This window comes from Athene cunicularia, assembly GCF_003259725.1.
Source record: "Athene cunicularia isolate RWA chromosome 2 unlocalized genomic scaffold, athCun1 chr2_part1, whole genome shotgun sequence".
Classification (NCBI taxonomy): domain Eukaryota; kingdom Metazoa; phylum Chordata; class Aves; order Strigiformes; family Strigidae; genus Athene; species Athene cunicularia.
In genome coordinates, this window is record NW_020799095.1 from 113,430,316 (window position 1) to 113,457,044 (window position 26,729).

A 26,729-nucleotide genomic window follows, 5' to 3' on the forward strand; every position below is an offset into this window, starting at 1 on the left:
TCATTGGATCCTGGCCTCCTAAAGTCTGTCTTTGTGATATTTCATGTGAAACGGTTTTCTCTTTGAGGCTTTCTCATCGTTGAGGACTAAACTTTGACAACACTAAGTAAATTAAATAAAGCCTATTATGCAAAGGCTATTACTGATAATAGATTAAATGGGTAGTCTTAATGGAATATATCTGTAGTGCTAAGACTTGCAGGTCACAGATCACTTATTTAACACTTTAGTTTCTTTGTCTTTTTGTTTTCTTTTCTAAGTTGTAATGCTAAGTAAATATCTGATGGCTAACCCTGATGTTTGTTTTTGTTTGCTTTCCTTCCCCTTGTGTTTTTTGGTCTTCCCTCTACCTAGTGAGACTGCACCAAAATGTCTCTCTACCCTTCCCTGGAAGATCTGAAGGTGGACAAAGTTATTCAGGTATGGTGGTCTTTAATAATATGAGTTTTGATGACAACAATATATCTGATTATATTTAATACAGGAAAGGGGAGAATTTTATTGTAGGTGACAGTTTGTTTTACCATCACCCTCTAAAAGGGGAAAGAAAATCTGTTACTTTGTAGCTTGATAATCAAGCTTATTTTACCACTGTATATTTATTTTGGTTTATGTATTCATTTATAGTAATTTGTCTTTAATGTGATGATATGTTTGGGTTTTTTGAAGTATAGATACTTGGTCTTAAGTAGACAAACATAGTTAGTCTTAAGTCAGCTCTGACATGATGAATAGGTGTTGTCGGAGCTAATAAACCTGCTGTGTCTCACTTCCAGTGTCCAGACCTGTGGCAGAAAGCTTTGATGGTCAGCTGGGCACAAAAGAGTAATGGCTCTCTGTGTCATCTAGTATTATAGACTTGGGCCCTGGCTATTTTATGGTAGTGACCATTTCTCTCAACTTCCAAGATTATCACATTTGTATAAAAACTCTTTGTGTGTAAGAACATTGGTAGCTTTATTATTAGACAGGATGAAGGTGAAAAAAATATCTGGGAAAAAAAATTAAAAACATTTTAATGGATTAAAAACTCATGGGAAATTTGATGTGAATGTATTTTACGAGGAGTTCCCTTGTTATTTCAGCATTTTACCTAGCTTTCACTTTTGTTTCCTAAGCTTAAACTGGATTCCCTCCCAGTTTAAACAGCAACAATGAGTTACACTGCATTTTAAGGTGGCTGCTATTCTGTCCTTGTCCTTGGGAAACAAGCAAACTGCACAGAACAGCTTATTAACTCTCCTGTGCTGTCCCGGAGTGTCTCAGTCTCACCTGTGTTTGTGTGGGGTGGGGCTCTTAAAGTTGTGGATGCTGTGTTGGCATTTCTCCTTGTTGTGTCCACCCTCCCCACCTCATTCTTCTTATCTTACCAGAGTCCTTTATCAGAGTCAGGTAATGCTGAACTGAGGGAGGGGGAGGAAAAAAAAGTAGCCTGGAGCTAAGGATTTCTCCTTTAGCCTTTTAATAACTAACTGCTAGAGAGTTTAAGTGTTACAGTTAAAAATATTAAATATGGTCTTTTTACTACTAAACTTTGTGAGCACTGAATGAAGCAGTGAGGAAATGGTAGTAGGGTATCTCTATGGTGAGTCCTGTAAACCTTTGAACCATAAATACATGCTCTGTCATTTTATAGAGCAGGGACTCTTGTACATTGTCTTGCCAGTACGCTCAGCAGGGCTTATGAACTTGGGCAGAGTGCCTTGCCCATAGGATTGTGCTTGTAGTCTACTATGGAGCTTCACAGACAAGTAAGAATAAACCCTATAGCGGTTTCTATAGGGAGTGAAACAAATTGTTCTGTTAAACTAGTTTAATCCTTGGTGACACTGTAATCTCAAAGGTCAGTTTTCCAGGAATCAGTTCATACAGGACAGATGCTTGCTGTTCTACTTAAAGATGACTGTCCAATCAAAGTTTAAATTAGGATTTCACAAAGTTCTACCGCTTAATGGGTAGAATGTCAAGCAAGACAGCCTAAGAGAAAATTCATGTGGATGTGGAAGGGAAGGGAGGTAGAGCCAAGAGCATTTGGTTACACATCCTCAGTGGAGAGGCTTGGGTGTTTTTGTTGCTGTCGTCAGTGGGGTAGATGCCCTTTAACAGTTATGTGGTAGGAGTCAGATGCTGCCAACTGTAGTAGGAACTAGTGAGGTAATGGGCTGTGTATTGAGTGTAGCCGTGAGAGGGGGGCAAGTAAATACTGTTATTGATGAATATAATTATTTCAAGATTAAACCATTCCATCTTCACTGATATTCATAGAATAGTTTGGGTTGGAAGGGACCCTTAAAAGGGCTCAGAGCCCTGTCAACCTGACCGTGAATGTTTCCAGGGATGAGGCATCTACCACCTCTCTGGGCAACCTCTCTGTGTTTCATCACCCTCATTTAAAAAAAAAAAAGAACACAAAACAAAACCCAACAAAAACAACCAAAACCCTTCGTTGTATCTAGTCTAAATCTACCCTCTTTTAGTTTAAAACCATTACCCCTTGTCCTATTGCAACAGGTCCTGCTAAAATGTCCATCCCCGTCTTTCTTGTAAGCTCTCTTTTAAGTATTGGAAGTCCTCTATAAGATCTCTCTGGAGCCTTCTCCAGGCTGAACAATCACAACTCTCTCAGCCTGTCCTCATAAGGAAGGTGCTCCAGCCCTCTCGATCATCTTCATGGCCCTTGTTTGGACCTGCTTCTGGATGTAGTACTCCAGGTGGGGTCACACAAGAGCAGAGGGGCAGAATCACCTCCCTCAACCTGCTGGCTACAGCAGATAGTAGAGGCTAAAATAATTGCTTCTCCCAAAAAGTGCATTATAAAAATGCTGTCTTTTTAAATACTGCTGAGAGCGCTCTTAGGAAAGGGGGCAGAGTACTGAAAGACAAAGTCTGTATCCACAACACATGAGTGAGATTAAATTGACTGCTGGTTAAAACAAACAGACTTGCTACATTAAGTATTTTAACCTGTTCTTCTCCAGCATTTGAGTTGGAGGCTATTTGAAATACATGTGATATTGATAAGTAATGAGTCATTCTTGCTCTGAAACTTTTTCTAAAAACAGCTTCCTGGAGAGTACAGGCCCATGAAGTCTTCTATTTTTAAGCATGTTTTTCTTAAAAACATTAAGTCATTTGACTGTTACATTGCATTAGAAGACTTGCGTGTCCTGTTTAGCATAGTATTTTCCTGTACATACCCACATCTTAGACATTCAGCCTCAGGAAAGCTATTGGGATAGCTATTTCATCACACTTAACAGGCCTCTGTAAGGCAGTGTTTTTCACTGGTCATGATTACACAAGGCCAGAGGAATAGTAGCTCAGGTATTGAGAAGGAAGGAAAATGGCTTACTTTATTAAAGTCTCTTGTATTTGTGAGTTGGTAAGCAATATAGAAATCAAACTTAGTGTGTTTGCTCTAGTGGCACCTTCTGTAGAGAAAGAAGGTTCATTTCTTTCAGAAGGTATTAAACTAGTAGCATTAACTTGCAACCTGTAAGGGACTATGGTAGAGCTCATGAATAATGTCTGCAAGTGGTGAAGAGGTAAATCTGCTACTATCCATCTGTAAAAAGTAATTACAAAATGCTCTGCCAAAGGTCATACCTTAAAACTTAAACTTATAACACTTTATCAGCCGAGTTTAATGTGTCTTTTAAGGCTATTTAAGTTGCTTGATGACAAAAATAGAACAGGTTGACAGTGAAGCCTTGCTGCATTATAACTGTAGCCTCATCTCTGAGGAAGATACAGGTTGATCTACTGAAGTAGTTTGATAGTACTACAGCGTATTGTATTGGAGTTATTTTAAAGAAAAAGATTGACTTCAGAACTTCAAGATGAATAGTAACTAGCATGTAGAAGAAAAAAAAAAAATTTAGTCTTCTACCTGCATAATGGAGATTCCATAGATGTGGTTTTTTTCTTGTACAAGATAATGTGGTTTTCTTTGCTTTTAGGCTCAGACTGCCTTTTCTTCAAATCCAGCTAATCCAGCAATTTTGTCTGAAGCTTCTGCTCCTATTCCTCATGATGGAGGTAAGCTTGTGTACTATATAGTATTCTAATGTTCTAGAAAGCAGTTATGAAATCCTAAAGTTAACAGTACAGTCAAATACCTATAAATATCTAACCCTGTTTACAAAGGGTGAGACCATGCCTTTTTGGAAATGCCAACACCCACCTTGGTAAGGTGCTGTAGGAGTCAAAAACCAGTGTTTGCTTATAAAAGGAAGTTGTGGCAAACACTAACCCTCCTCTTAACTTTTTGAAACCTTTTCCAAGTGAGCCTAACATAAGATTTGCTGTTCATACCATTTGTGTTCTTTTTATCTCTTACCTCAAATGCTTAGTTGTTCTTATTTATAGCATGTATATTTGTAAGCTTCAGAGGCCAGCATGAGTCTGAGTGTCTTTCCTCTCTGTATGAGCTTGCTTAGGAACAAACATGAGTCTCTGTCAACAGAAAAGTACACAGGAAGGTGGAACTTGATCTTGTCATGGTATCAATGTAAAGCTTCCAGCAAATTTTGGGATCAGATGTCTGGTCCATCAGACCTAAAACTGAATGACTTCTACCAGTTTCTCCTTCTTTTCTCCCATGCATCCATGAAGGTGCACAGGTATGTTTGAGGTCAGAGATCTGGGTTAGTAAGTTATGCTTGGTCTGAAAGGCCTGAGACACTAACCAGCATGACTAGAAGCAGTGCTAGAACAGCTGTTAGAATGTTGGTGGATCAGATTAAAGCTTGGTACATGTCTCCAGTTCTCCTCTTGGTGCTGATGTGTATAAGATGACTTTAAGGCAGGAGTTTGTATAGCTCACCGGAGAGCTGCCTCTCGTAGATACTTTCTGGAATAGGTACTTACCTGACCTAACCTCACTAGACCAGATTTGAGTTTGCTTCAGCAGTCCCTCTTGGCAGAATTTTCTACTGTCCAGAGTTTGAATTCTCCAGCAATTTTTGTGGCCTGAATGACATAATTTTGAATTGCTCAGGATATACATGTGGCTGAAGGTGATTAATCACTAGATATATCCCAAATGAAGGGAGGCCTACATTATCTATAGGGTGTGCCAAACCTGCTGGGAATCCCTCTGTCCTGGCAGAAGCAGGAGAACATAAAACATCAAGAACTTTTGGATTTGTTCTGTGATTTCTAAGTCTCTGTTTTGAATAAGAATGTAATACAGCCAGCAGAGATGAATCATGTGTGTGGTCTTTGAAGAACATAAGAGAAAAAACAAGTAGCTGTAAAAAGTCTTGTGCAGCGTTAATTGTGTATGATCTTAGGGGCTTGAAAATGCAAGCAAAAATAAAACAAATAAAGATAAACAGCTTGTTAATCAATATTGGTGAAACTACAGGCCGATAAGTCAATCTGGAAGTAAGGTCAGCTCTCATGTGAAACAACATGTCAATATGACCAGTGAAAGTATTAAGGGGCAAAAAAGTCTTTTGTTTATACTGGAATTCACCTTGCAATGACCTTTGTGCCTTTCCAGAAAAGTTCCTTTCCATTTCTGGTCAAATGTGGATTCTTCTAATGTTTTGTACATGTACCCATAAGTGAATGCTAGAAACCTAAGCTTTGTGAACTGGGGAGCCTGCTCACTTCCAAGGCTGTCCCTTGTACCACCTTGCTTTCTGAGCAGCCTTTTCTGTCGCTGCCGATTCTGTTGAACAGCACGTGGACTCTTAAAGAGTTTTCATAACTGCCACTTATTAAATGGCACCAGTTAGTTATGCCAAGAGCAATATCAAGCTTATTTCCAGAGTGGTTTGACTTCAGATCTGACAAGTCTGTCAGTTTAACTTCCTTTCCTCCCATTCCTGGCACCCCAGTCCTCCTGGGTGTAGAGCAGTCTCCTGCTGGGTATTTTAAGGGCTGTGTTTACACTTCTCAACAAGAGAAAACATCTAAAACAAATTAACTTTGAAGCTATGAGAAAATGGTAGGTACTTTCTTATGAAGACTCTTAAAGCAGACTACACTGTGGACCTCACAGCCAGGAGGCTGTCTTCTGCAGAAACTTTACTCTGCCTGGGATCTGGAATGTCCTTGACATGGATGCTTCTTGCAAATGCTGTCTTGCACTTAGTGGAAGGTGACTCTGTGTGTGTGTTCTCTAGCATACCTGGTTTGGGGGTGGGAGGAAGAGTAGTTTCCCACAAATTGTCCAAAAACTTTGGAGCAAGAGCACGCCTTCATGGACTGCAGCACAACATTGGCTTTGGAACTTATCACCATGTATCTGATGTTGTTTGTGCTGTAAAGGATGAATGGAGTAACTAAAACAAAAAGTTCTCTTAAGCAGGACTTTTGAGATACTTATCTGGATGCTTTTCTAAACTGGGCTAGAATAAGTGTCCTGATTGAAGTGGGTCTTCTGCTTGTAATTTTCAAATTAAATACATTATAATAGGACAAGATTTGTTGAAGTAATTGTACATGTGAAAGCGGTAACCTCTTGTTCTGTTAAACTGACAATTGTATTTTTTTTTGTCTTCCTCCCATAGGCTTATACCCGAGACTGTATCCAGAACTTTCTCAGTACATGGGCCTGAGCCTCAATGAAGAAGAGGTGCAGAGAAACTTACCGGTGGCAGCAGCTGCTCAGCCACAGGGTGTAGGTACCAGTCAAGCATGTTTTAGAAAGTAAAAGTATAAAGACTAAATATATATCTAGCATTCTAGAGAGTGGACTACTATTAGTTTTAAGTACTATACTTGACTGATAAATGAATTGTTTTAAGCAACAGTGCCTGTTTAATCTGGCTTTAAACTGAGCAGTCCATTTCCAGTAGTGGGGTGGGGAAGAGCTGGTGCTGTGACTTAATTTGTGGTGGTTTTTTTAAATATCACTTCATATAAACTGATGTATAGCTATTTAAATAAGTTGAAACTAAGTTGTCTGGCTATTTTGTTTTAATCAGCAACTGGTAACACGACCTTCTACTAATTACATGGTAGCTCCAGTGACTGGAAATGATATTGGAATTCGCAGAGCAGAAATTAAACAAGGCATCCGCGAAGCTATTTTATGTAAAGATCAAGATGGCAAAATTGGACTTCGCCTTAAGTCTGTTGACAATGTAAGTACAGAAACTTACTTCTGCCTATAGAGATCTTACTGCTGGATTAAATTTGTAGTGAAGTTAGTACTTGGTCACAAAAATTGTCTTCTGTATAATGTTTGCTTATCCATTATCAGAATTTTAAAATCCTTTGTTAGATTAGTAACTAGATTTCCATCTGCCTGAAGTAGAATCTAAACCTGCAGTGGCATTTTACACCTGAAAAATACTTGTGATTTTTTTTTTATTTTTATTTTTTTTCCAATTTAGAGCATGAAATTGACCTTGCAGAGCTGCTGTGATACTTGTTAGCAATTCAAGACTTCTTGTTTCTATTTTTGTGGAAGCACTGGGCAGTACTTAAAAGTTCAGCAGTATGCAGAGAACTGCCTGTGGCTTAAAAGTAGCTCATCTTTTATAGATTATTTCAGTGTGTTGCTGATGAGAAAAATAAGGATACTGAGGGTGTCACTTATATGTAAAGACTAATTTCAGAGTAGGCTTTTTCAAAATTCCTTTAACATGACCATAGCTGCAAGAAGATCCTTAAATCCACTCTGGAGCTTCTCTGTTTCAGTATCTTTAGATTTTAAACGTGGGAAACGCTACTTTTGTGGTTGGTTGTTTTTTGTTTTTTTTACCTTGGCAAGGCCATTTAATCTGAATATTTTTTAAAAAAAATGTACTCAAGGTTTCATATAGGGTTAAAGTGCTTTTTATAGTTCTCCAAACCCAGGAAATGCTGGGGTTTTCTTAGAGTAGCATGGGTGGTTTGTTCTTGTGGGGGTGTTTGTTTTGTTCCAAATCCTGTATCTTCCCCCCTCCTCGAGGTATTAGCTACAGTTTGCCTTGATATGCTTTTACTTGTTGTGCTGCTTTTTTTTTTTTTTGAGGTACTTGACTAAAAATAGCTTTTTAACACCTTGGGTTTTTTTACCTGAGGTGCTAACAAGTCATAATTGATAAAAAGTTGAAAATTAATGGGGTTGTGAAAGAAGGAAAATATCTGCCATAGAGTTCCTAGCATTGCTGATCTATTTCTGCAGCCATATATAGACTCTGTCTGGCAAATAAATTACTAGTTAAATGCACAAGGAGATGTGCAAATTTACCACTAGTCTGTCTTGATCCAGTTGTTTAGATACCTTGTTAAAACAGAATGTTTACCCCTTTGAGTAAGACTTTAATGTTAATCTTGTGTCTTTATTTCAGTGTCTAGAGATCTATATAGAACAGATTTGCCTGTTTCTGAACTTTATTCGAGCATTAGTTATCTGTCAATCTCTTAAAGACATCTAGAAACAGACTGAAATTTCAAAAATGCCCCTTAAGGAGAGGTAATTAGCAAGTTCTCCTATTTGAGTAAAGTTTAAAAAAATTAAAAAATTAAAGTGAACTTTAAAGGGCTGTGTGTTCTGTTACTGGTCTTCATCTTTAATGAAGAACTTTTTTTTTTTTTTTTTCTTTTTCCTTTTTTTCTCTTTTGTAGGGAATATTTGTCCAGTTAGTTCAGGCAAACTCTCCAGCATCCCTTGCTGGTCTGCGGTTTGGGGACCAAGTTCTGCAGATCAATGGTGAAAACTGTGCAGGGTGGAGTTCTGATAAAGCACATAAAGTTCTGAAACAGGCTTCTGGAGAAAAGATTTCAATGATCATTCGAGACAGGTAAAGAATACTGCAGATACAGATTGTCATTATTCATCTTGGAATAATTCTGTGGAGTTTGGGTCTCCTCTTGCTTGAGCAAGACTGCAGGCATAACAAAATTTGCTCATGTACTTCCATAGTAAAGATCCTCAGAAATGTTCCTTTTTAAGGTGGAACAGTCAAAATAGTTCTTGTCAACTTCCTGTGCACACTTGTATGGGCATGATGAGGCATAACACTTTTCTAAGTAAACTAATTAGTGATAGCACAAGTCAAATTTAAACTCTGAATTCAAGAGTTCTGTGCTTTTTTCAGTCACAACTTGACTTTTGCTTCTACTGACTGAAAAAGCAATAAAAGATGGTACCAAAATATTCACTGTATTAACTAATACATTTGCTTTTCTATTTAGCACGATAGTTTTCTTGTGAACTCTGTTGCTTACATATGAATTAATGCCTGTTTCACTAAAAGTATGCTTGATGAACCAATACAAATTTTTAATTGTATTACAACTAGCTACAAGTTCAGTATTTATATAGTAATAATAGGTCAGATTCAACATAAGGTCTGTAGGCTGCGAGAGGACAGATGATAGATGGTATGACTAGGTATCGGTCTTGAAGTTTTTTCAGTGTTCACAGAATCATCTAGGTTGGAAAGGACCTTGAAGATCATCCAGTCCAACCATTAACCCTGACAGTTCCCAACTACACCATATCCCTAAGTGCTATGTTGACCCTACTCTTAAACACATGCAGGGATGGGGACTCCACCACTTCCCAGGGCTTCATTTGTCTTTAAGAACCAAGTTTGACCCAGTGGAGGGCATGCTGCTTCTATCAGGGCAGGTATTTCTATCATGCATTGAATAAAAATACTGTGGTAGTAGATTCCCTGCTCTGTCTACCACTTCCATGCCTGACTCCCCAAACCCTTCCTGGATTTACTAGCTTTTTAAGACACAATTTAAAGGTTTAATGACTGTAAAGCAGTAGAAAGGCTGTTGGGAAAGCCTTATACTCCAGAATTCTGTGGTCTACCTACAGCTGTTAAAACTGCCAGCACTATTTTATCTACCTTGTAACATTTGTAGAGAAGACTTTAGTTTTTAATGGCCTTTTGTGGATGCTGAAATAGCGTGTGGTTCTTTCTGTGGTTTAGTAGACTGAAAACATGTTTTTTCATTTTAAATGTCTTATAGGCCTTTTGAACGAATTATTACTATGCATAAGGACAGCACAGGGCATGTTGGTTTCATATTCAAGAATGGAAAAATAACCTCAATAGTGAAAGACAGCTCTGCTGCGAGAAATGGACTTCTTACAGAGCACAATATCTGTGAAATTAATGGCCAGAATGTAATTGGATTGAAGGTAAAATAAGTAGTAAGTGGTGGGTGTGGATAGCTGTGAGCTTTTTGTGTGCATATTTTAATTGTGTTTTGGAGGGGGGAAAGGATTGTAATACTGTTTAATGTTCATAAAATAAGTCATGAGAGGTAGCTTAACTTGTACATGTGAGACATGTCTTGAGGCTTCTTTGCAGTTCTGTATCTGTAGGTAGGGCAACTCATTCTCTTCCCCACTGCCTAGCTTGGCTGACCCTCAGTTTTTATCTAACTTTGCTGGCACAACAGAAAGTAAGCTTCTTCCTGCCAGCCTGCATCAAATTCTAGTAGGAATTCTGTGTATAACTTCTGTATTCCTTCTCTAGTCAGTTTGTGCAACATACTGATAACCCAACATCTATGAAGTGGTATTGCAGGTTTAGTCACTTGCTCTGAAGGTTAAATACTCCAGGCAAGGAGTTGTAGGTCTCTTAAGCTGCATGAAACATGCCTAGAAAAAGCTTTTGAACTGCTGCTTTATTAGTCAGCTTGAGTAATGTTGCTCATATGACTTCTTGTTTTAATAACAGGACCCTCAGATTGCGGACATCTTGGCAACAGCTGGAAATGTAGTGACCATTACTGTCATGCCTTCCAGTATTTATGAGTATATAATAAAGAGGTGGGTAATAAACAAAGCAGCCATGGTGTAATCAAGTTGACAGTGACTATTTTTTGTACATTAAATAAAATGTATTTATGGTAAGACCTAATTACAAACTTCATATAAAGGCTGGAGAGGGGATGGGTGGTGTCTGAAAAATGACTTAATCTGATGGTTCAACCAAAATACACCATTTTGGTTCTGTTTTTAAACTATTCTTTTGTTAGTGATGCTCCTTTGCCTTTATTTGTTTGGAAAAACCCTGTTCTAAACATAGTTTGACTGAACGTGAGTTCCCAAGAACTGTCAAATACGTGGGTAACATAAGTATTTTGGTACCTTGTAGCTAAAATGTTCCTGTTGCAACTAATTCTGGTGACGTAAACGTGTTTCTTGGCAGGATATAGTTGCCTTTTTCTGATCCTTTTCCAGCAGTGGCTTTCTACAGCTAAATCTCTCCTGCAGAAATATGTTTTTGAAGTTGCTAGAAATTAATAATGCTTCAGGTATAATTCAGTCTTTTTTTCCCCTCCACTTGGTATGCTTTCTGCAAAACAGTCTTAACAGCCACCTTTTCCCCCTGCCTTCCCCTTGTACTTGTGATCAGACTCTGCACACATGCTCACATCCTGAAAGATGCTGATAACACAGCTCAGTTACTATTAAAAATGTTGAGTATCTTGGGCTTCTCTCCTGTGTGTGCAGTTTGGTGCAGCTTTCTGTAGCAATGTATTTGTTGTCAAAAATAGCAGAGTAAATGGCTGGCCTTTAAACTGTATTGAAGGGCTAGCAATGACAAAGATACAGTGATCAGAAGCTTTAGTGGTCTTCTACAGTTGCCTTACAAAACTGAATGCCTTTTCCTTTTCTTTAGGATGGCAACTAGCATTATGAAAAGCCTGATGGATCACTCTGTTCCTGAAGTTTAAACTTGCATCATGTATGTGTGTGTACATATATATAATGATGATTCCACTACACTTGGGCTATTATACTCAGTGATTTCTTTATTCTGCACATGAGCCTTTCTGGAGGCTATGAGAAGATATGCTGCATCAAGCATTTGCATCTATAATGGCTGGGAATGTTACAGTTCAACCTATCTTGTTTATTCACAAACTGTAAAACTTGTAGCCTTATGCTTGACAAATGTGAAACTCCAATTGTGTTATGACTTCTTTCATAGGTCTTATTTAGTTTACTACTCTTATAAGCCATTGTAACTAAAGGAACCAGGTATCACTTGCAAAGTTATGTGTTGTTACCTAGGACAATGCTGTGCTTTGTATGTCTAAGACAAACAAGTATTTTTACTGCTTTCTGTTTGCAAGAGTAGTTTTGAAATAACCTATTAGAAGTATGGCTAGTACTAGTTAATTTTTTGTTCTAGTAAATACTGTTTACACAAGAATGCCAGCTAAGCTTGAATGTAGCTAAGGCATCATTCAGTAAGTAACCGTATTTAGTGTACAGATACTCAAATCTTTTTATTACTTGTTATACAAAATGTAACTAATATGCTTATCTTTTGCCTTAACCATGTTCTTAAAGATTCAGAAATCACCAAATAAATGACTGAAACTTTAGATACTGTGTGCATGCATACTTAAGATGAGCTAAGACAGGCTTGTTTTGTTTAGGTCAGTTTCAACCAACAACAAAAACAAGGTAAGAAATACAGTTTAAAATAGCTTTCTAAATAAGCTTACTGCTTACAATGTTGAAGTGTTTTGAAAGGGTAGATCAGGGATACTTTAGACAAAATATGCTTAACTTTTTCATACCTTCAGCTTAACATGTGGAATAGTAACCTAGCTGCTCTACAAAACATTAATTGTACAGTTGCAATTTCATTTTAGAACTGTTTGCAGTTTGTTGGGTATATGGGGTCCAGTTGGGATGGAGTTAACTTTATAGAGGTGGTATGGTGCTGTGTTTGAGACTTTTGATTAAGCCAGTGTTAACACAGCAGGTTTTTTGCTGTTGCTGAGCAGTGTTTACACAGTGCCAAGGCCTTTTCTGCTTTTCCTTCTGCCCCCTGCTCCCATTGAGTAGGCTGGGAGGGAACACAGCTGGGTCTGCTGACCCAAACTGACCAAAGGAAAATTCCACACCATTTGACATCATGTTCAGCAACAATTTGTGAGGAGTCTTTCCAAAGTAGTTGTTGCTTGGAGACTGGCTGGGTATCAGTCCGCTGCTGGCATGTGGTGAGTGAGTCTTTACACTACAGTGTTGGTTTTTTTTTTCTTCACTTAGTAAACTATATTGCAACCCACAGATTTTCTTAGCTTTTTCCCTTCTGATTCTCTTACCCATCCTGTTGTGGGGTGGGCTTAGCTGCTGGTTGGGGTCAACCCAACCCACCACAGTAAGTCATAAGCACGCTCAGCTGACACTTTATAAATGAAGTGATGTTCAATACTGGTTTTGTGAGTGATTTTTTTTTTTTTTTAAATGCTCTGTTCCAGGTTCCAAGATTACTGAACTTCAGTCTTCCTCATAGGGGGCAGTAGCCCAAAGTCAGTGCAAATAACTTTAGTATAGGTAATTATTTTTATAAGATGGGTGTGGGGAATCAGTTTAGCTATTCTTCCAGAACTTAAATCCAGAATTGGTCAGGGGCTGGTGGTATCTTATTTACTTGCTTGTCCATATAATACTTCAAAAGCGCACATTAAGAAAGCAAACAATTCATAGCTTGTCACTCTGCAAGTCATGTAGACTGGTCCCTTATTAGCATGTGCAGCTAGTTGTAGCTTTTCCAGTTCATAGGAAAAGGAGTGATGGGGGTAGGGTTGGGAGCTTTAATTGTGGATCTGAGCTGCAGACCTGTTGTTCTTCCTGGGAGCCCTGTTAAGTTTAGCTCAGCTGTGCTGGTCAAGAAGAATCTGTAACTTCCTGCTTATCAAATGAATTTCTCAGTTATGGTAACTGAGAAAACCATTACACTACTTTAGCCTGTTGTTGGTGATCAAATTAACCCTGGGAGCCATTTTAACTGCATCATTTGGTTACTAAATGATATGTCTCTGGAACCACTGTGGCAAGCACTTACTGGCAGTAATTGGTGGCTTCATGTAGTGCTGGTATGATTCAGCCTTATGGGCAGAGGGCCTGTGGCCTGTAGCAGTCCTCTTGAAATTCCTTGGCAAGGGAGTTTGCTTAGCTATGAAATGCTAACCTCTGCATCTAACCTGTTTTTACTTGGGAGTGTAGTTTACTATTGCTCAGGTAGTTCCTTTGTGATTTTTCAATTTACCTGGAATAAAACTGGAGTTGTGAAATTGCACAATACAAAAACAGGATGTGCTAAAAGGTAAAACAAGTTACAGTGCAACTTTTAAACTTGGGCTGGTACTGTAATGCAGGGCAAGGACAAGTTACAAGGACAAGTAGGGTGGAGGTAAACAAGCAATACACATGAAAAGCTTTTAACAGAATCCAGGAATCACCTAAGACACTTCCAGGCATGTGTAGAATGTAATTTTCTATATTTGGGATATAAATATAAATGAAAGGTGAAGAGGGCAAACACCAAACTGCTGCAAGATTAAGACTGGTAACAGCAGGCATGCATGATATGGCTTAATCTTTTTTCATGTGCCTTCACCACACACACTCAATGATTACATAAAAGAATCAGTTATTTGTTAAGCCAACTGAGTAATGTGGCTGAAATACCAGTTTGCTTTAACATGACACCATTACCTTATTGAAAAATAAGTTGAACTCCAGCATAATAAAAAAAATTTGGGGAAAGAAAATACAGCCCCTAACCCTAAAAAGATTGTTTTACAATGCTAAGGAACATGTTTCTCTTGGACACATGGACAGGGCATCTTTGTAGCAGCAGTAGAGAATACCATCAGAGAAATAACTATTGATCTTGGGTCACAATTGATCTTGGGACAATATCACAACTGCAGATGCTTTTTGCTGTAATAAGCCATTCAAAGACCATTTCAAGTCTAACTTCAGAACAGATCCTTGAGGGAAATCATGTCCTTAAGTCCTACAGAGAAAGTAAGCCTAGTGCAACACAGCTTTGTCATGGGGTTAAGACAAGGGACTGGATAAAGCCAGGAGCTGTAGCTCTATTTAAATGCTGTATTTAAATTCCAGGAGGATGCTGAAGATTATTAAAAGGATAGTAATGCAAGTGGTGAACAGCAGTAGTAATAGAGCATAAGACTAACTTCAGGCACATTATTAGGGGAAGATTTATGTGTATGTGTTCCCTGTTACAGGATCAGTTTTATGTTTGGCTTCCTTTCAGGGTAATACATTAGTGCTGGTTTTCAATAGGAAAAAGCAGTACAGAATATTTTCTTTTTCTTTCTGCCTTTGCCAATAGCCACATTTGGAAACTAGATAGTAGCCTAGACTGGCCCCCAGAGCAACAGCTGCCTCAGTGTTCAGAGTAGTACTTACCATCATATGCATCTTCACTAGGAAGCCAGGCTGACTATGCAAGAGGTACATACATTATGTCATAAGACATGGCACTAAGCTGCAAGCATCCCTGAGGACTTAAGTTCAGAATGCAAATGCTGCTGTTTTTAAACCAGTTCAAACAGCAAGCTATGATGCATTCTGTGTAAATCAAACAATGACTGCAAGTTAAGAGCTCTTTAATTACAGAAAAATAGGTCTTTAATTTCAAATCTGATATAATTTTTGACAAGCATTTTCAGTATGGTAGTCCATGAAAAACAAATGCATACACTATGGAAGTTAAGAGCTCTCAGTGAAGTCACCATAACAAAGTTGCAGTTGAACAAAGCTTCTTGTCTGGTTGAACTTCAGCAGCCATCATTGCACACAGTTAAATTCCTTTAAAAGATTTGGTTTAAAATACAAGTTCGTTTAAATATCTAGAGGGAAAGGCACTTAGTACTGCAGTTTCCAGAACACAATTTGTTTGTCTTCCCCTCCTGTAATAACACTGGTGCACTGTTCGTTCATCCACATGGATGTTACAGCACCTGGGGAAAAAAAACAAGTAAATCCAAATGCAAGTAAGTGATGGAACAGATCTTTTTAAGAGAGTTTAGGATCATCTGATCATTAGTTTGGATTCAACTGATACCACATATGCTAAGAAATTTTAGTAGGCTTCTAGGTGGCTGCTCTTATTCACAGTAATGAATACTACTCATGCTACATTGTGTCAGCTGACTTTGGGTACCAGAGGGACAATGGCAGTGCCAGTGTAGAACGCAGGTGGCACAAGGATTCATGGGGATAAGGGCTTGAAGAGGTTTCTCTAGGAAGGGAGATTTTTCACTCTGCCATTTGGACTTTTCATATTAAAAGTATGTTTACATCTTCTAGCATATGCCTAGAAGCCTGCTCCTGAAGATTCCCTAAGCTATAGAATGATTGCTATACAGGTCAAGTTCTACAGTATAAGCTTAGAGCAGAGAAATTTGAAATAACTGTTCATGAAGGCACCCTTAAAAACCAAACTGAATAAAATGAGATAGTTCTGCTCCCTCACACATCCTGGTTGCTACTGTACTGAAGAATATACAGATACATTTAAGCCGCCTATAAATCCCCACCCAAAACAATACTGAACTTAATTTGTTAGACTCACAGTCTGGACAGACTTTTACAAAGTATACGGTGCAGTCTATACTACACTTTATTAGGGGTATGAGGTAGAAAAAAGTTGACTCTTGGAGTTGACTTGTGTGAATTAAAAATCCCAAGTCATTTACCTTTGGTCAATACTCTAAATAGCAACATTCCTCAATTGTTATTAAACTTCCCTGAAAGCTGATGTAGACCTACCTTCAGTTCTGGTGTTCCAGACAGCACTAACATCAAGAACAGCTCACTGACTGAGCAGATGACTCTCAAACTTTTCAATTCTAACAAAGCTGGAAAATAGGAATTTTCCATGCAATTTGAGACGAGAAATAGTTCAGGCATACCTGTATGTCCTTTGATTCTTCCAATAACTTTTCCACCAAGAAGGTCCCAAATCAGTAAATCACCAGTCTGACTTCCTGATAAGATGGTATTTCCATCCCATCTGAAGCACCTGCAGGTAAGTCTGAAATCAGTTCACTTCAAGGTTTTGTATAACGAGCGCTCAACATTTCCAAACTAAGCCAAAAAGAATTGAAAGTGGAGCTACAAAACTGAATGAAACTCTACCCATTAACCCAGTCTTTCTGGAAAGGCTATTCCCAAATTATCTTAAAGGGTCATGACCCAGACTTGCTTCTTTGACTGCCCTAGACCCAGCCACACCTTCCTCAGCAGAAGGATGAAATGTATTTCTGTAACAGAAGAGGACCCCTCTTGTGTGTGGAACCCAAGTATCTCATGAACCACCACTTTTGCTTCTGTCACTTCATGTTCCTGAAACAATCACTTGAAGTGCAAAGAGGTCTTTCAGAGAAATAACCAAAGAAAATCATATATATACAGATGCATATACATATATTTTTATATATCCACACACACAAGAAGCCAACAAGTGTACTCCATATACAGCTGCTATGTTTTTACTCCAGTGACTGAGTAAGCATTACATCTGTTTATGGTTTATCCAGTAAAGAACTGTATGTACTTTGATTTGTGAAAAAAAAGTGATCACACTTTCACTTAAGATTAGCTATTGTAATTATCAAAAAACAAAGCACTGAAGAAAAAAAAAAAAAAATCAAGGTTATTGACAGACATTGTTCATGTAAGAAAACTGTCTCCTTGTTAGACATTTCAGTAGCTCAGCTGCTGGAAGAGCTGGTTAGCTACAGCTCTCATCATCTTTTGTGAACATGAAAGTTGTTGAAAAAAACATGAGTTATTTACTTAGCTACTTGTCTGGTTTTGTCCTGTTTTGGAAAGCTTGGTCATAATGCACACATGTTAGAATGTCAGCCTTTGCACTTTAAAAAGTAATACAATAAATCACTGTTGCTGGTACTACTGCTCCTTTCATTCTGCTATCACCAACCATCAAGCATCTCCACAGTTAACTAAGTTGGTCACACAGCCTCATAATCTGGAAGTTCTCAGTTACCTCTGTGGCTCATCAGCAGTTACAGAAGATATAAGCATTCCAGTCTGTACATCTATTACTTTAAAACAACAGTCCTCTCCTGTGCTAAGTAGATGTCTGCTGTCTGTACAAAAGAAAAAAGCAAACAAGAACAACACCACCACAAAAGCGTGTTTAGACATTAGTTCTAGTTACCAAAATAATTTACTATAAATTAAGTCTCTGAGCAAGCAATGATAAACAAAATTGGTTTAGAGTCTAGACCACCGGTCTACAGTATAGTATGGCTTTGTGTACAATTAATAAATTCTTTATAATGGAGATGTGTGTCAATCCAAAACATATCACCATCCCCCTTGAAGTAGTAATTCCAGTAACAAGGATATATTACATGATATCAGGAATAAGATTCCCTTTGAAACCCCAACAGTGCATATTAAAAACTAAAATACAACATACCAGGACTAAAAGCAGCATCAAACACAGTCCCAGAATGACACGGCAACTGGTGCAACACTGTTGCTGTAGTAACATCCCAAACACTAATGGTACCCTCTTTGGTTCCAGATGCTAGCACAGTATTTGCAGCATTAAGGTTGATTGTATTTACCTAGGAAGTTAAACATCCCATTATTTTCCTATTCTTTCACATAAGCCATCTTGAGACAGATTTCAAACATACACAAAACAAGTCTCTTATCTGTAAGATGGTATTTTATTTACAAGAAGCTTTTACATTTAATTCTGCAACATTAAGTAAAAGATAAGTCCCTTTGATAGTACTTTAAAATACTTTTTCTTTGCAGAATCAGAAATGCAAATTGGCATTTCAGACTACTTTTAGTACCCATACTCTCCATCTAAATGCAAGACTTCACCCTTAGGGATAAAAGTCTTCCTTACTTTTAAAGAACTTCCTAGCCATCAGTTGTTTCCGATTCTCTTGGGTACAGTTCTTCAGTGTTATCAGAACTGTTTCAGTATTTGCTTATGTTTTGACCTGTTAAAAAACTTAACTCCTAAGAAGATTTAAAACACAGAAATTCTAAATATCCTACTAGAATGACATTAGAGGCTATAAATAAAAGTGTGCATATACACATTTATGATTCACTACACACAGTGTGTTTATATATTTACAGTGAAATTCACTAATATATTTTACAGCATGATAAACAACTCAGAGGAATTCTTTTTCATTTGCTTGCCTTTGGCAAAGATACATTAAGAAGCAGCTGTAACAATAAAAATACTTGAAAAAATATTAATCTGTTTTCAAAAACAAAGCAGCAAACAAAAAGCCCCAGTCCTCCTTCTCCCCCCTGGAACTTTGTGCATGCAAACTGAGCAAAACAATATAAGAAACCTCTGTTTCTACTGTTGCTTCAATCCCCAGGAGTGGACCTTTCAACCAGGGAAGTCGGGGACATTGGTGCAGGACACAGAAGACAAAAAAAACCCCAAAATGAAACAAAAAACCCCTACACAAACACTTCCCCAAACAACACGTCCCTTCAGCCCCCGAACCCAATCATTATGCTTTACCACTAGATCTTGACTTCAATTTTAATAAGCAACTAATTTTCATATTCTGAGATATTTCTCTATCCACATACTTACACTAACATCGTGTTCTAACTCTGCAAGCAGTTCAAAGTGGTGCTTTTTATTGCTCAAGGTCTCTCCAGGGTCACAGTGCCACACCTACAATACAGATATTTAAGTTTGTTCAAGGAAGCATTAGTATAACCCTGGATGAGTTTCGTCAGTACTGAATTCTCACATTACAAGGAGGGCTGCTTGTGTTAATTGTGGGTCTTGCCTACGTGGCAGAATACAGCAACAGGAAATGGCACCTGAACTCATTTACCCTAAGCAGAGCTACATACTAAACATGACTATGCTGATTCCTGATAGTTTACAGAAGCCTACTTAAGTACAGGTATATCACTGCTCTGAATGTAGACTTTGGGAAATTCTTTCCTGTCCCTAACTTCCAGATTATCTTTCCACCTAACCGCAGGCATGCTCTTTAGATTAGCAAGTTCCTGGTTCACTTAGCTGAAGAACTTAACTTACAAAACTATTAAACATTTTAGAAGCCTATTCCACTCAGCAAACAAAATCACCAGTCAAGGTCACAGAACGTTCCAGTTCCTCCAGCAAATATTGTCTGCCTCCAAAAACCCCACATTCTGAGTAAGTTAGAATGAATGAAATTTCTTTGAGTACCACTTTAACTTTGAAATGGTTGAGATAAAGCTAAATGAAGAAGGTATTCTAGAAATAAAACTTAGTGATACTAGTTAAATTATTCTAGTACAACAAGTACATCTACTTCAAAGCATTTGGCTGGCTGAATATTACAAAGCGCTAGCTATAAATAGTTATTGGAGTATAACAACCCCATACCTTCACAGTGGAATCCCAAGATGCAGAATATAAACGCCCATCACACCAACAGATCTTACTGACTGCATCATCATGTCCCATTAAGATGTCCTGCCGTCTTCCAAATGCAACTGAATAAAAATATCTAACAGGAAAAGGTTATAAAAGCATTATGTCTTCAGAAAATGAAAACATTTTTTTTCTAAATAGATGAAAGTAACTTAGCTTCTACAGTCTCTAACAGAAATCTACTGGGAAAAAAAGTAGAAATATAGACACTGCATTTTAACAATTAATCATTATCTAAAACCATAAACATAATGACCAAGGCACTAAATGTAATTCAGTAAAGTCGATATGTAGTAAATACACACATATGATTGTCCCATGAAGAACTTATGACAGTGGTATCTCCTGGTAAGATTAGACAAGATGACAAAGCCTGTAAGAAAAAGAAGAAAAAAGTAGTGTTGTATTTCTTACCCCAAATCAAAACAAGTACATTAACATGCTTTTGGAGAACAAGAAGCATTTTAATCTTCCATACACACAACATACTGGTGTTACATGAACACTAATCAAGAAAAATCTCATAAGCTGGACACTGAACAGCAAGAATGCTTAAGCCCTAGTAAATATAAAGGTAGCAGTGAAGTTCAGAAACACATGCAGAACTGATGGATCTCCTTTTTCAAAATGCTGGTATTTCAAGGACATGGTATGTAATTCCTCACTGCAGAGAAACTGGACCAGCTCTTCATCTTGTAAGCTACTGTCAATTCTAGATGCAAACATCTAACAAAAACTAAAAATGAAGGTTTCCTCTGATGTTTGCTCTCCATGACAGCTACTTATCAGCTCAGCTGTTTCAAACAACAAATGTAACTAATTTCTACTATTCTCAACAAGCAACATCTTTACAGACAGCTGCTCAGTTACATGACCATCACTGGGAGGAGCAAGGGAAAAAAAAAAGTAATCCCAGTGCTTCTACTAGTATTATTACTGCTTTTTTTTTACATCTGTTCTAAGAAACAATAAGCTTCTAGACTGTAAAAAGACTACTGCTTCTAACATTGCCTCAACAGATCAGCACTAAAGCTACAGAGAGGAGAATAATAAAGAAAAAAAAAAAAGTATACAAGGCCTGCTCATGAAAAACTGACTTTTGGTCTAGGCGTCAGCAAAAAGCTCCCTTTTTAGTGCCAAGAAGTCCTAAGTTTGCCTTGACTAAAGCATCAAGAATTGCTCTATCTAGATCAACCTGGTAGCATGTGCCATGGCAGGTCATAAGGTCTTGATCCTGCAGGTTACTTTGGGACCTGGTAAAGCATGCTATGTCTTGTTTGGGCAACTTATTTGCCTTTTTTGTTCCTCCTAGAGATAAGGGTACAGAGAATGTTGACATATCCTACTATCTTGCCTCAATAAAGGACCCTGAACATGACAGTTGAAAGTGAATCTCTATGATGCAGGTCTGGCCACAGTGCTCAAGCACAGAAAGTCAAATATAGAATCTCTTTACAAGTTTTGTTTTAGAAAAATGTTGTTCAGAGGTTGCTGGAGATCACTGCTCACTGAGGAAGGATGGCTGAAATTCATCCAGCATAGATTCCACTCTCTGTGCTTGGTTTTCCTCTACTGGCTGACTCACAGCCTTCAAACACTTGGGAGCAGTAAGGGAATGCTGGTTGCAAGCACACAGGTGGAATTTATGCTTTGTGATTCTGGTCCCAGTGGCAGTTCAGGGTTGTTCAGAAAGACTTCTCTGCTCATGCCAGACTATCTTTGTCTACAGCAAGCCCTTCCCTGGATAGCAGAGCAACTCAGAACAGAGCTAACACAGAAGCAAAGCACAACCATTTAATGCTCCTTCCCGTGTTTGTAGAATGTGCTCTGTCTCCCTGGAGGCCTGACAGGGTCTCAATTCACTCCGCTAAATTATTCACACACAATACAATTGAGTAGGCAGGAGTAGAAAAGAGACACTGATGTATGTTAAGAGCCATTTCTGTGAGAAGCATTCAGAAGATTCCAAACGATCTCATTTTTATTTTGACAGCAACTTACCATGTTTGAAAAGGACACACTTCTCTGGATTGATTTTGACTCTTTAGAAAACATCTTTAAAGTTGAATCTGAGGATAATGGACAAAATAGAAGATAAAAGGACTGTTTTCTATTATAGAAGCTGGGAATTTTGCTCCTGTTTGAATATTCAGATCTCTAATATAAAAAGCAAGTATAGGTTTCTCATAGTCTTTGAGAAACTCTTATAAGCTTGTGACTGGAGCCTGGAACTAGCCTGGTCTGCATCAGTTCCAGATGTACACCTCCACACCCGTCAAACTCTTAACAGAGGTCTGGTATCTAAAGGGAGAAATTATCATCTTCCCAAGCCTAGATATAGATAATGCTGAAATCCTTGAGTCAAAGTGATCTAAAACTTAAATTCATGTACATAAGATGTTTAATTAGAGAAAATGTATATTTAATCTAATTTCTATAATAGATGACTTGCAAAGGTGACAATCCAAAAGTCAAACAGAAATAGCCTTTGCATATAAATACTGAAATTCCCCCAAACAGTAAGAAAGAATTAAGCATGAAGCAAAAACAAGAATCTGGCATTTAGCAGATTAGGGCTGCTCTTTTCATGACTGTAAAAAAAAAAGATAGAACTCACTGATACCAGAAATATCCCATTTAACGTTGTCATCTTCTTGCTCTCCATGAATATATTAATGGGATTCAATTTTAACGACATTTCAGAGTTTCATGCTATTTTGTTCACAAAACGTTATTTGGTCTTACAACCTGCATTTACGCTGCAGGTTCTAGTAAATGCCTTTGCAATAATACTTACCCTGGGATGTAGTGAAAACAGAAGACCCGTTGCAAGTGACTGCTATTCCAGTAATTGCCCTGTTTAATACAAGTAAGCTTATAGGTGATTTCATGGGTTTTGAAACTTAACCACCATACTGTAAATTGACTAGATTTGAAATTTGTTATTTGATCTCTCTAAGAGCTAAGACATTCAAGGAGATTAAAAACACTACTGTGGTGTGGTTATATGCCTAGAAACAAAAATATACCTTGATATAATATGTGACACACGAGTACAGGTTCCCCATGTTGTTCTATAAGAACATCATCCTCATCAGAAAGGACATGCCCATGTGAAAGGATAAACAGTTTCACAGTCTTTCCCATTTGGGATTAACTACAGAGTCAGGAACCTGCCTACAAGCAGATACTGAATACCTCAAGTGTCAGGAGTCAGAACTTGCATGTCTTTTCTCCTCAGATTTGACACTAGCAAAGTCATGATAGTCTAGAAATTTAGACATATAGCTTATGTCAGGGAGTTAGTTGTTAGGAAACACAGTGCATTCTGCACAACCAAAATTCGGTTATACAGGCCTACTTCTATTTTTATTTTTCCATCAGTCTTCAGAAAAAAAGAATCAGAAGTTGAATTTCAGGTCTGTTTTCAGGATCAGGACTTCCCTAACCCTAACAACCTGGTAAGGCACTTTTTTTCACTACAAATATTACTTCGTTTTCTGGACAAGAGAATGTATCTTTCTTTTCTAGACTGGGTTACAGTCACCAGGAAAGTAGCTGCACTCCAGGTGGTAAGAAATCCTTCTACTAGTCCAGCCACTATGACAAGAGATGGGGCCAAAGGAAAATCTGTTCTTTGAAATACAGCTGCTGCTGTTCATTGTCAGGTATTTTCAAAGTTCACCTGAAGTGCTCCTGCTGACTCATGACTCCCTAGGAATCCATCAGAAGAGTAGTTTGGTACCTGGATTAACTGAAAACCTGTAGTTGAAGACTTGGCAAACTGCTCACACAGCAGCAGTTCAAGGTGTACAGCAGCTAAATTTAAGTGGTTTAACCTTTCAAATAGAATTTAGGTCCTCCTGGGGTTATAAATAAATAAATAAATGGAAGTCTTTATCTGGCTGCTGCTATCACAGTTTTAGAGAAAGGTAATCAATATCTGCTTTAGGTATTAGAATAATGAACTTAGCTCTAGATCTGTATAAGAAACAAACAAACAAAAAAAATCAAGCTGACAAATACCTTTTCTGGATTGACAACCCATGATTTTACTCAAACTCATCTTGTGTAATCAAATCAATGAGCTGTCTCACAAAGTATTTACCTTAAACCCTAACCCTTTATTCAGATTGACATGCAGATACATGACACACACTCACACACACCCCCCTTAAATGGAACAATTTTGACTGTAAAAAGAAAATAATAGTACCTACTCTTTGTGAATTTTATATTGCTCATCTAATTTTAGTTTGGCAATATTGTTCCAAGCAAGTGTTATACTTTCTTCTGTCAAATCTTCAAATGATTCTTCATTTGGAGAAACTGCAATAAAACGCCACAATAAAGTTTCATCACGAATAGAAAATAAAAAGATTTCAAATAACTAGGCAGCTGAAGTTGCAAACGTAAATATGAAAGTACAGAAGTCATGCAGAACTCCAGAAATAAGAAATTTTGGCTAATGCAGAGAGTGACAAGATCACTAACTTTTTTCCAAATCTCTTCCTGTATGCATAGGCTTACAGAGTCAAAAATACGATTCTTCTCTCAAAACCAGGGCTTTTCAACTTTACAGAATACAATTCCAAAATGGGAAAAAACAACCCAAACCAAAAACTTTTATGAAGAGATGTTTTAGTGTTCCACTGAGATGACAAAAGCTTTCCAAATGGAAAATACCAGGAAAGCCACCTACTGCTACGATACAGCATGTACTTCTATTATTCTATTACATTCTGTTAGGAACGTCACAACTTCATTTTCACTGCAGTGTTGCAAAGGTTAAGGGATAAAACAGAACAAAATTGAGACAATTAGATGTCGATTACTATCAAAGAGCCAAACCCATTAGGAACCAATAATCTGTGAGTTAATGACTTAGGCAGCGTACCACCATATTAATTTAACACTTATGAACATTATTATCACCATATACAACTTTCAAAGCCACTCTTGCCATTTGGATGCTACAGATTGCCATGCTAAGTAGCACTCATCTTCACTTCTCTGCTTAAAGATGAAAGCCATCAAAAGGTAAGTGAATACAACCAACTGAGAAAAACCTTTCCATATGATATCCAGGCTGAAGATTCAGTCCAATTTATAGTAGACCACTGTACCTATGATGAGGAACATCATTTTAGTTTCAGAAAAATGGTCTAAGTTCCACAATGAACTGAAGCCTGTGATGGTATCACATATCCTTGCCTTCAAGTTATTCAGTCAACATTGTCCCTACAGTATGCAGGGAAAACAAAGTAATTTCTTTACAGATTTTCCTTAAAGTCACGGAAAAAAAAAATAAATCAGATGCTTAATTTAAGACCAAGCCAATTGATCACCCCAAAGACATCCCTGTTCAAAACCTGAACAAATCTTTGCATCATTTAGAATGTCTGCAGATATGGTCATTGAAGCTGCTATCATACCAGCTTGATTTTGAAGTGTCAGGAAAGGCCAGGGATGATAGCATTCCCACAGCTTAAAAAGCAGAGGCTGAATAGTACCAGAGAAGACCACTTGAACAGAAGGCAAAAATGCAGGACAACATCTGTCTTTACAAATTTGAAACTGGTCTTGCCAGTTTTTCTTTAACGGTTAGTTCATGGATTTATTTTGAGTCGGCTTACAGGGAAAGTGGCCAAGAGAGTTGTATAATGAGATCCTGTGGGAGAAAGATACAGAACTTCTCAAAACTGCAAATCCGTTACATCGTCAGTTTATCTGTTACACATTTACCTGGAGACTCAGTTATGGAAACACTGTGACTAGATGTTCGGGACAAGCTTTTCAACTTCGGTATTATCCTTCGGGGATGAGGAATTGTAAACAACTGTTTTGGCGTCTGTCCAAACTCCAAGATTTGTGTCAGCAGAGCTACTTTTTCATTGGGGTCCATAATACTTTACAAAAACAAGATTTTTAATTAAGCCAAGTAGGCGAGTACTTTTTCTTCCTCCCCTCCCATGAAAGCATGGGCATGCATGTGCTGTTACTACAGCACCACAGGCCATCACAAATTCTTACAGAACTGATTTACCACAGATGTGACGGACAGTCATATGATAGCTTCATAAGTTTGTTTACATATGATGACAGTATGCTCAATTAAAAAATAAAGAATTTCATGAAAGCCAGACTGAAAAAATGTGCAAGTAACGATCTTCCAACGCCTGCTAAAAATGACAACCTGATGATGGTTCTCTGCATATTTGGGAGTATAAAATGAAGAGCTACACCATTCAGGTACAGAGCACTTTTACAGCCAGCAGAGAACCTGGAGGGATACTGAGAAATTTAGCTAACCTCTTTAACAAAAACATTCTGATTTTTGCTAATTACCTGTTTAAATCCACTCCTCCTTCATAGGTTAATGGGTGAAACACTGGGGAAAAAAAAACAACTTATTTGTACAATGTAGATATACAAGGCTCATTTGTTTGTCTTGCATAGCTACTATAAAGAAGGCTGTATTTTTTACTCAACTTGGTTATATTTAAGCAAAGAAGCTATTTCAGCATGCTA

At 37.8% G+C, this 26,729-nt stretch overlaps 2 protein-coding genes across 3 annotated transcripts in view; one reads left to right on the forward strand and one right to left on the reverse strand.

Moving 5' to 3' along the window:
• The first annotated feature begins 294 nt into the window (after positions 1-294).
• On the forward strand, positions 295-12,306 carry SDCBP (syndecan binding protein). The gene is made up of 8 exons (XM_026843013.1): positions 295-420; positions 3,960-4,038; positions 6,522-6,631; positions 6,939-7,097; positions 8,569-8,744; positions 9,931-10,102; positions 10,647-10,738; positions 11,595-12,306. The coding sequence occupies exons 1-8, from the start codon at positions 370-372 to the stop codon at positions 11,647-11,649; spliced, it is 894 nt and encodes a 297-aa protein (XP_026698814.1). The 5' UTR covers positions 295-369; the 3' UTR covers positions 11,650-12,306.
• Positions 12,307-15,035: 2,729 nt separating this feature from the next.
• NSMAF (neutral sphingomyelinase activation associated factor) overlaps positions 15,036-26,729 on the reverse strand; it is a 33,506-nt gene continuing 21,812 nt past the window's right edge. For both annotated transcript variants that reach the window (XM_026842301.1, XM_026842299.1), the window contains exons 20-31: positions 26,547-26,589; positions 25,944-26,107; positions 24,419-24,527; positions 22,996-23,054; positions 22,200-22,267; positions 20,504-20,571; positions 20,151-20,274; positions 19,359-19,442; positions 18,198-18,348; positions 17,760-17,862; positions 16,663-16,772; positions 15,036-15,708 (exon numbers count right to left, since the gene is read on the reverse strand). In XM_026842301.1, the coding sequence (XP_026698102.1) occupies positions 15,614-15,708; positions 16,663-16,772; positions 17,760-17,862; positions 18,198-18,348; positions 19,359-19,442; positions 20,151-20,274; positions 20,504-20,571; positions 22,200-22,267; positions 22,996-23,054; positions 24,419-24,527; positions 25,944-26,107; positions 26,547-26,589 (1,178 nt within the window). In that variant the 3' untranslated portion in view covers positions 15,036-15,613. The remainder of the gene's footprint in view (positions 15,709-16,662; positions 16,773-17,759; positions 17,863-18,197; positions 18,349-19,358; positions 19,443-20,150; positions 20,275-20,503; positions 20,572-22,199; positions 22,268-22,995; positions 23,055-24,418; positions 24,528-25,943; positions 26,108-26,546; positions 26,590-26,729) is intronic.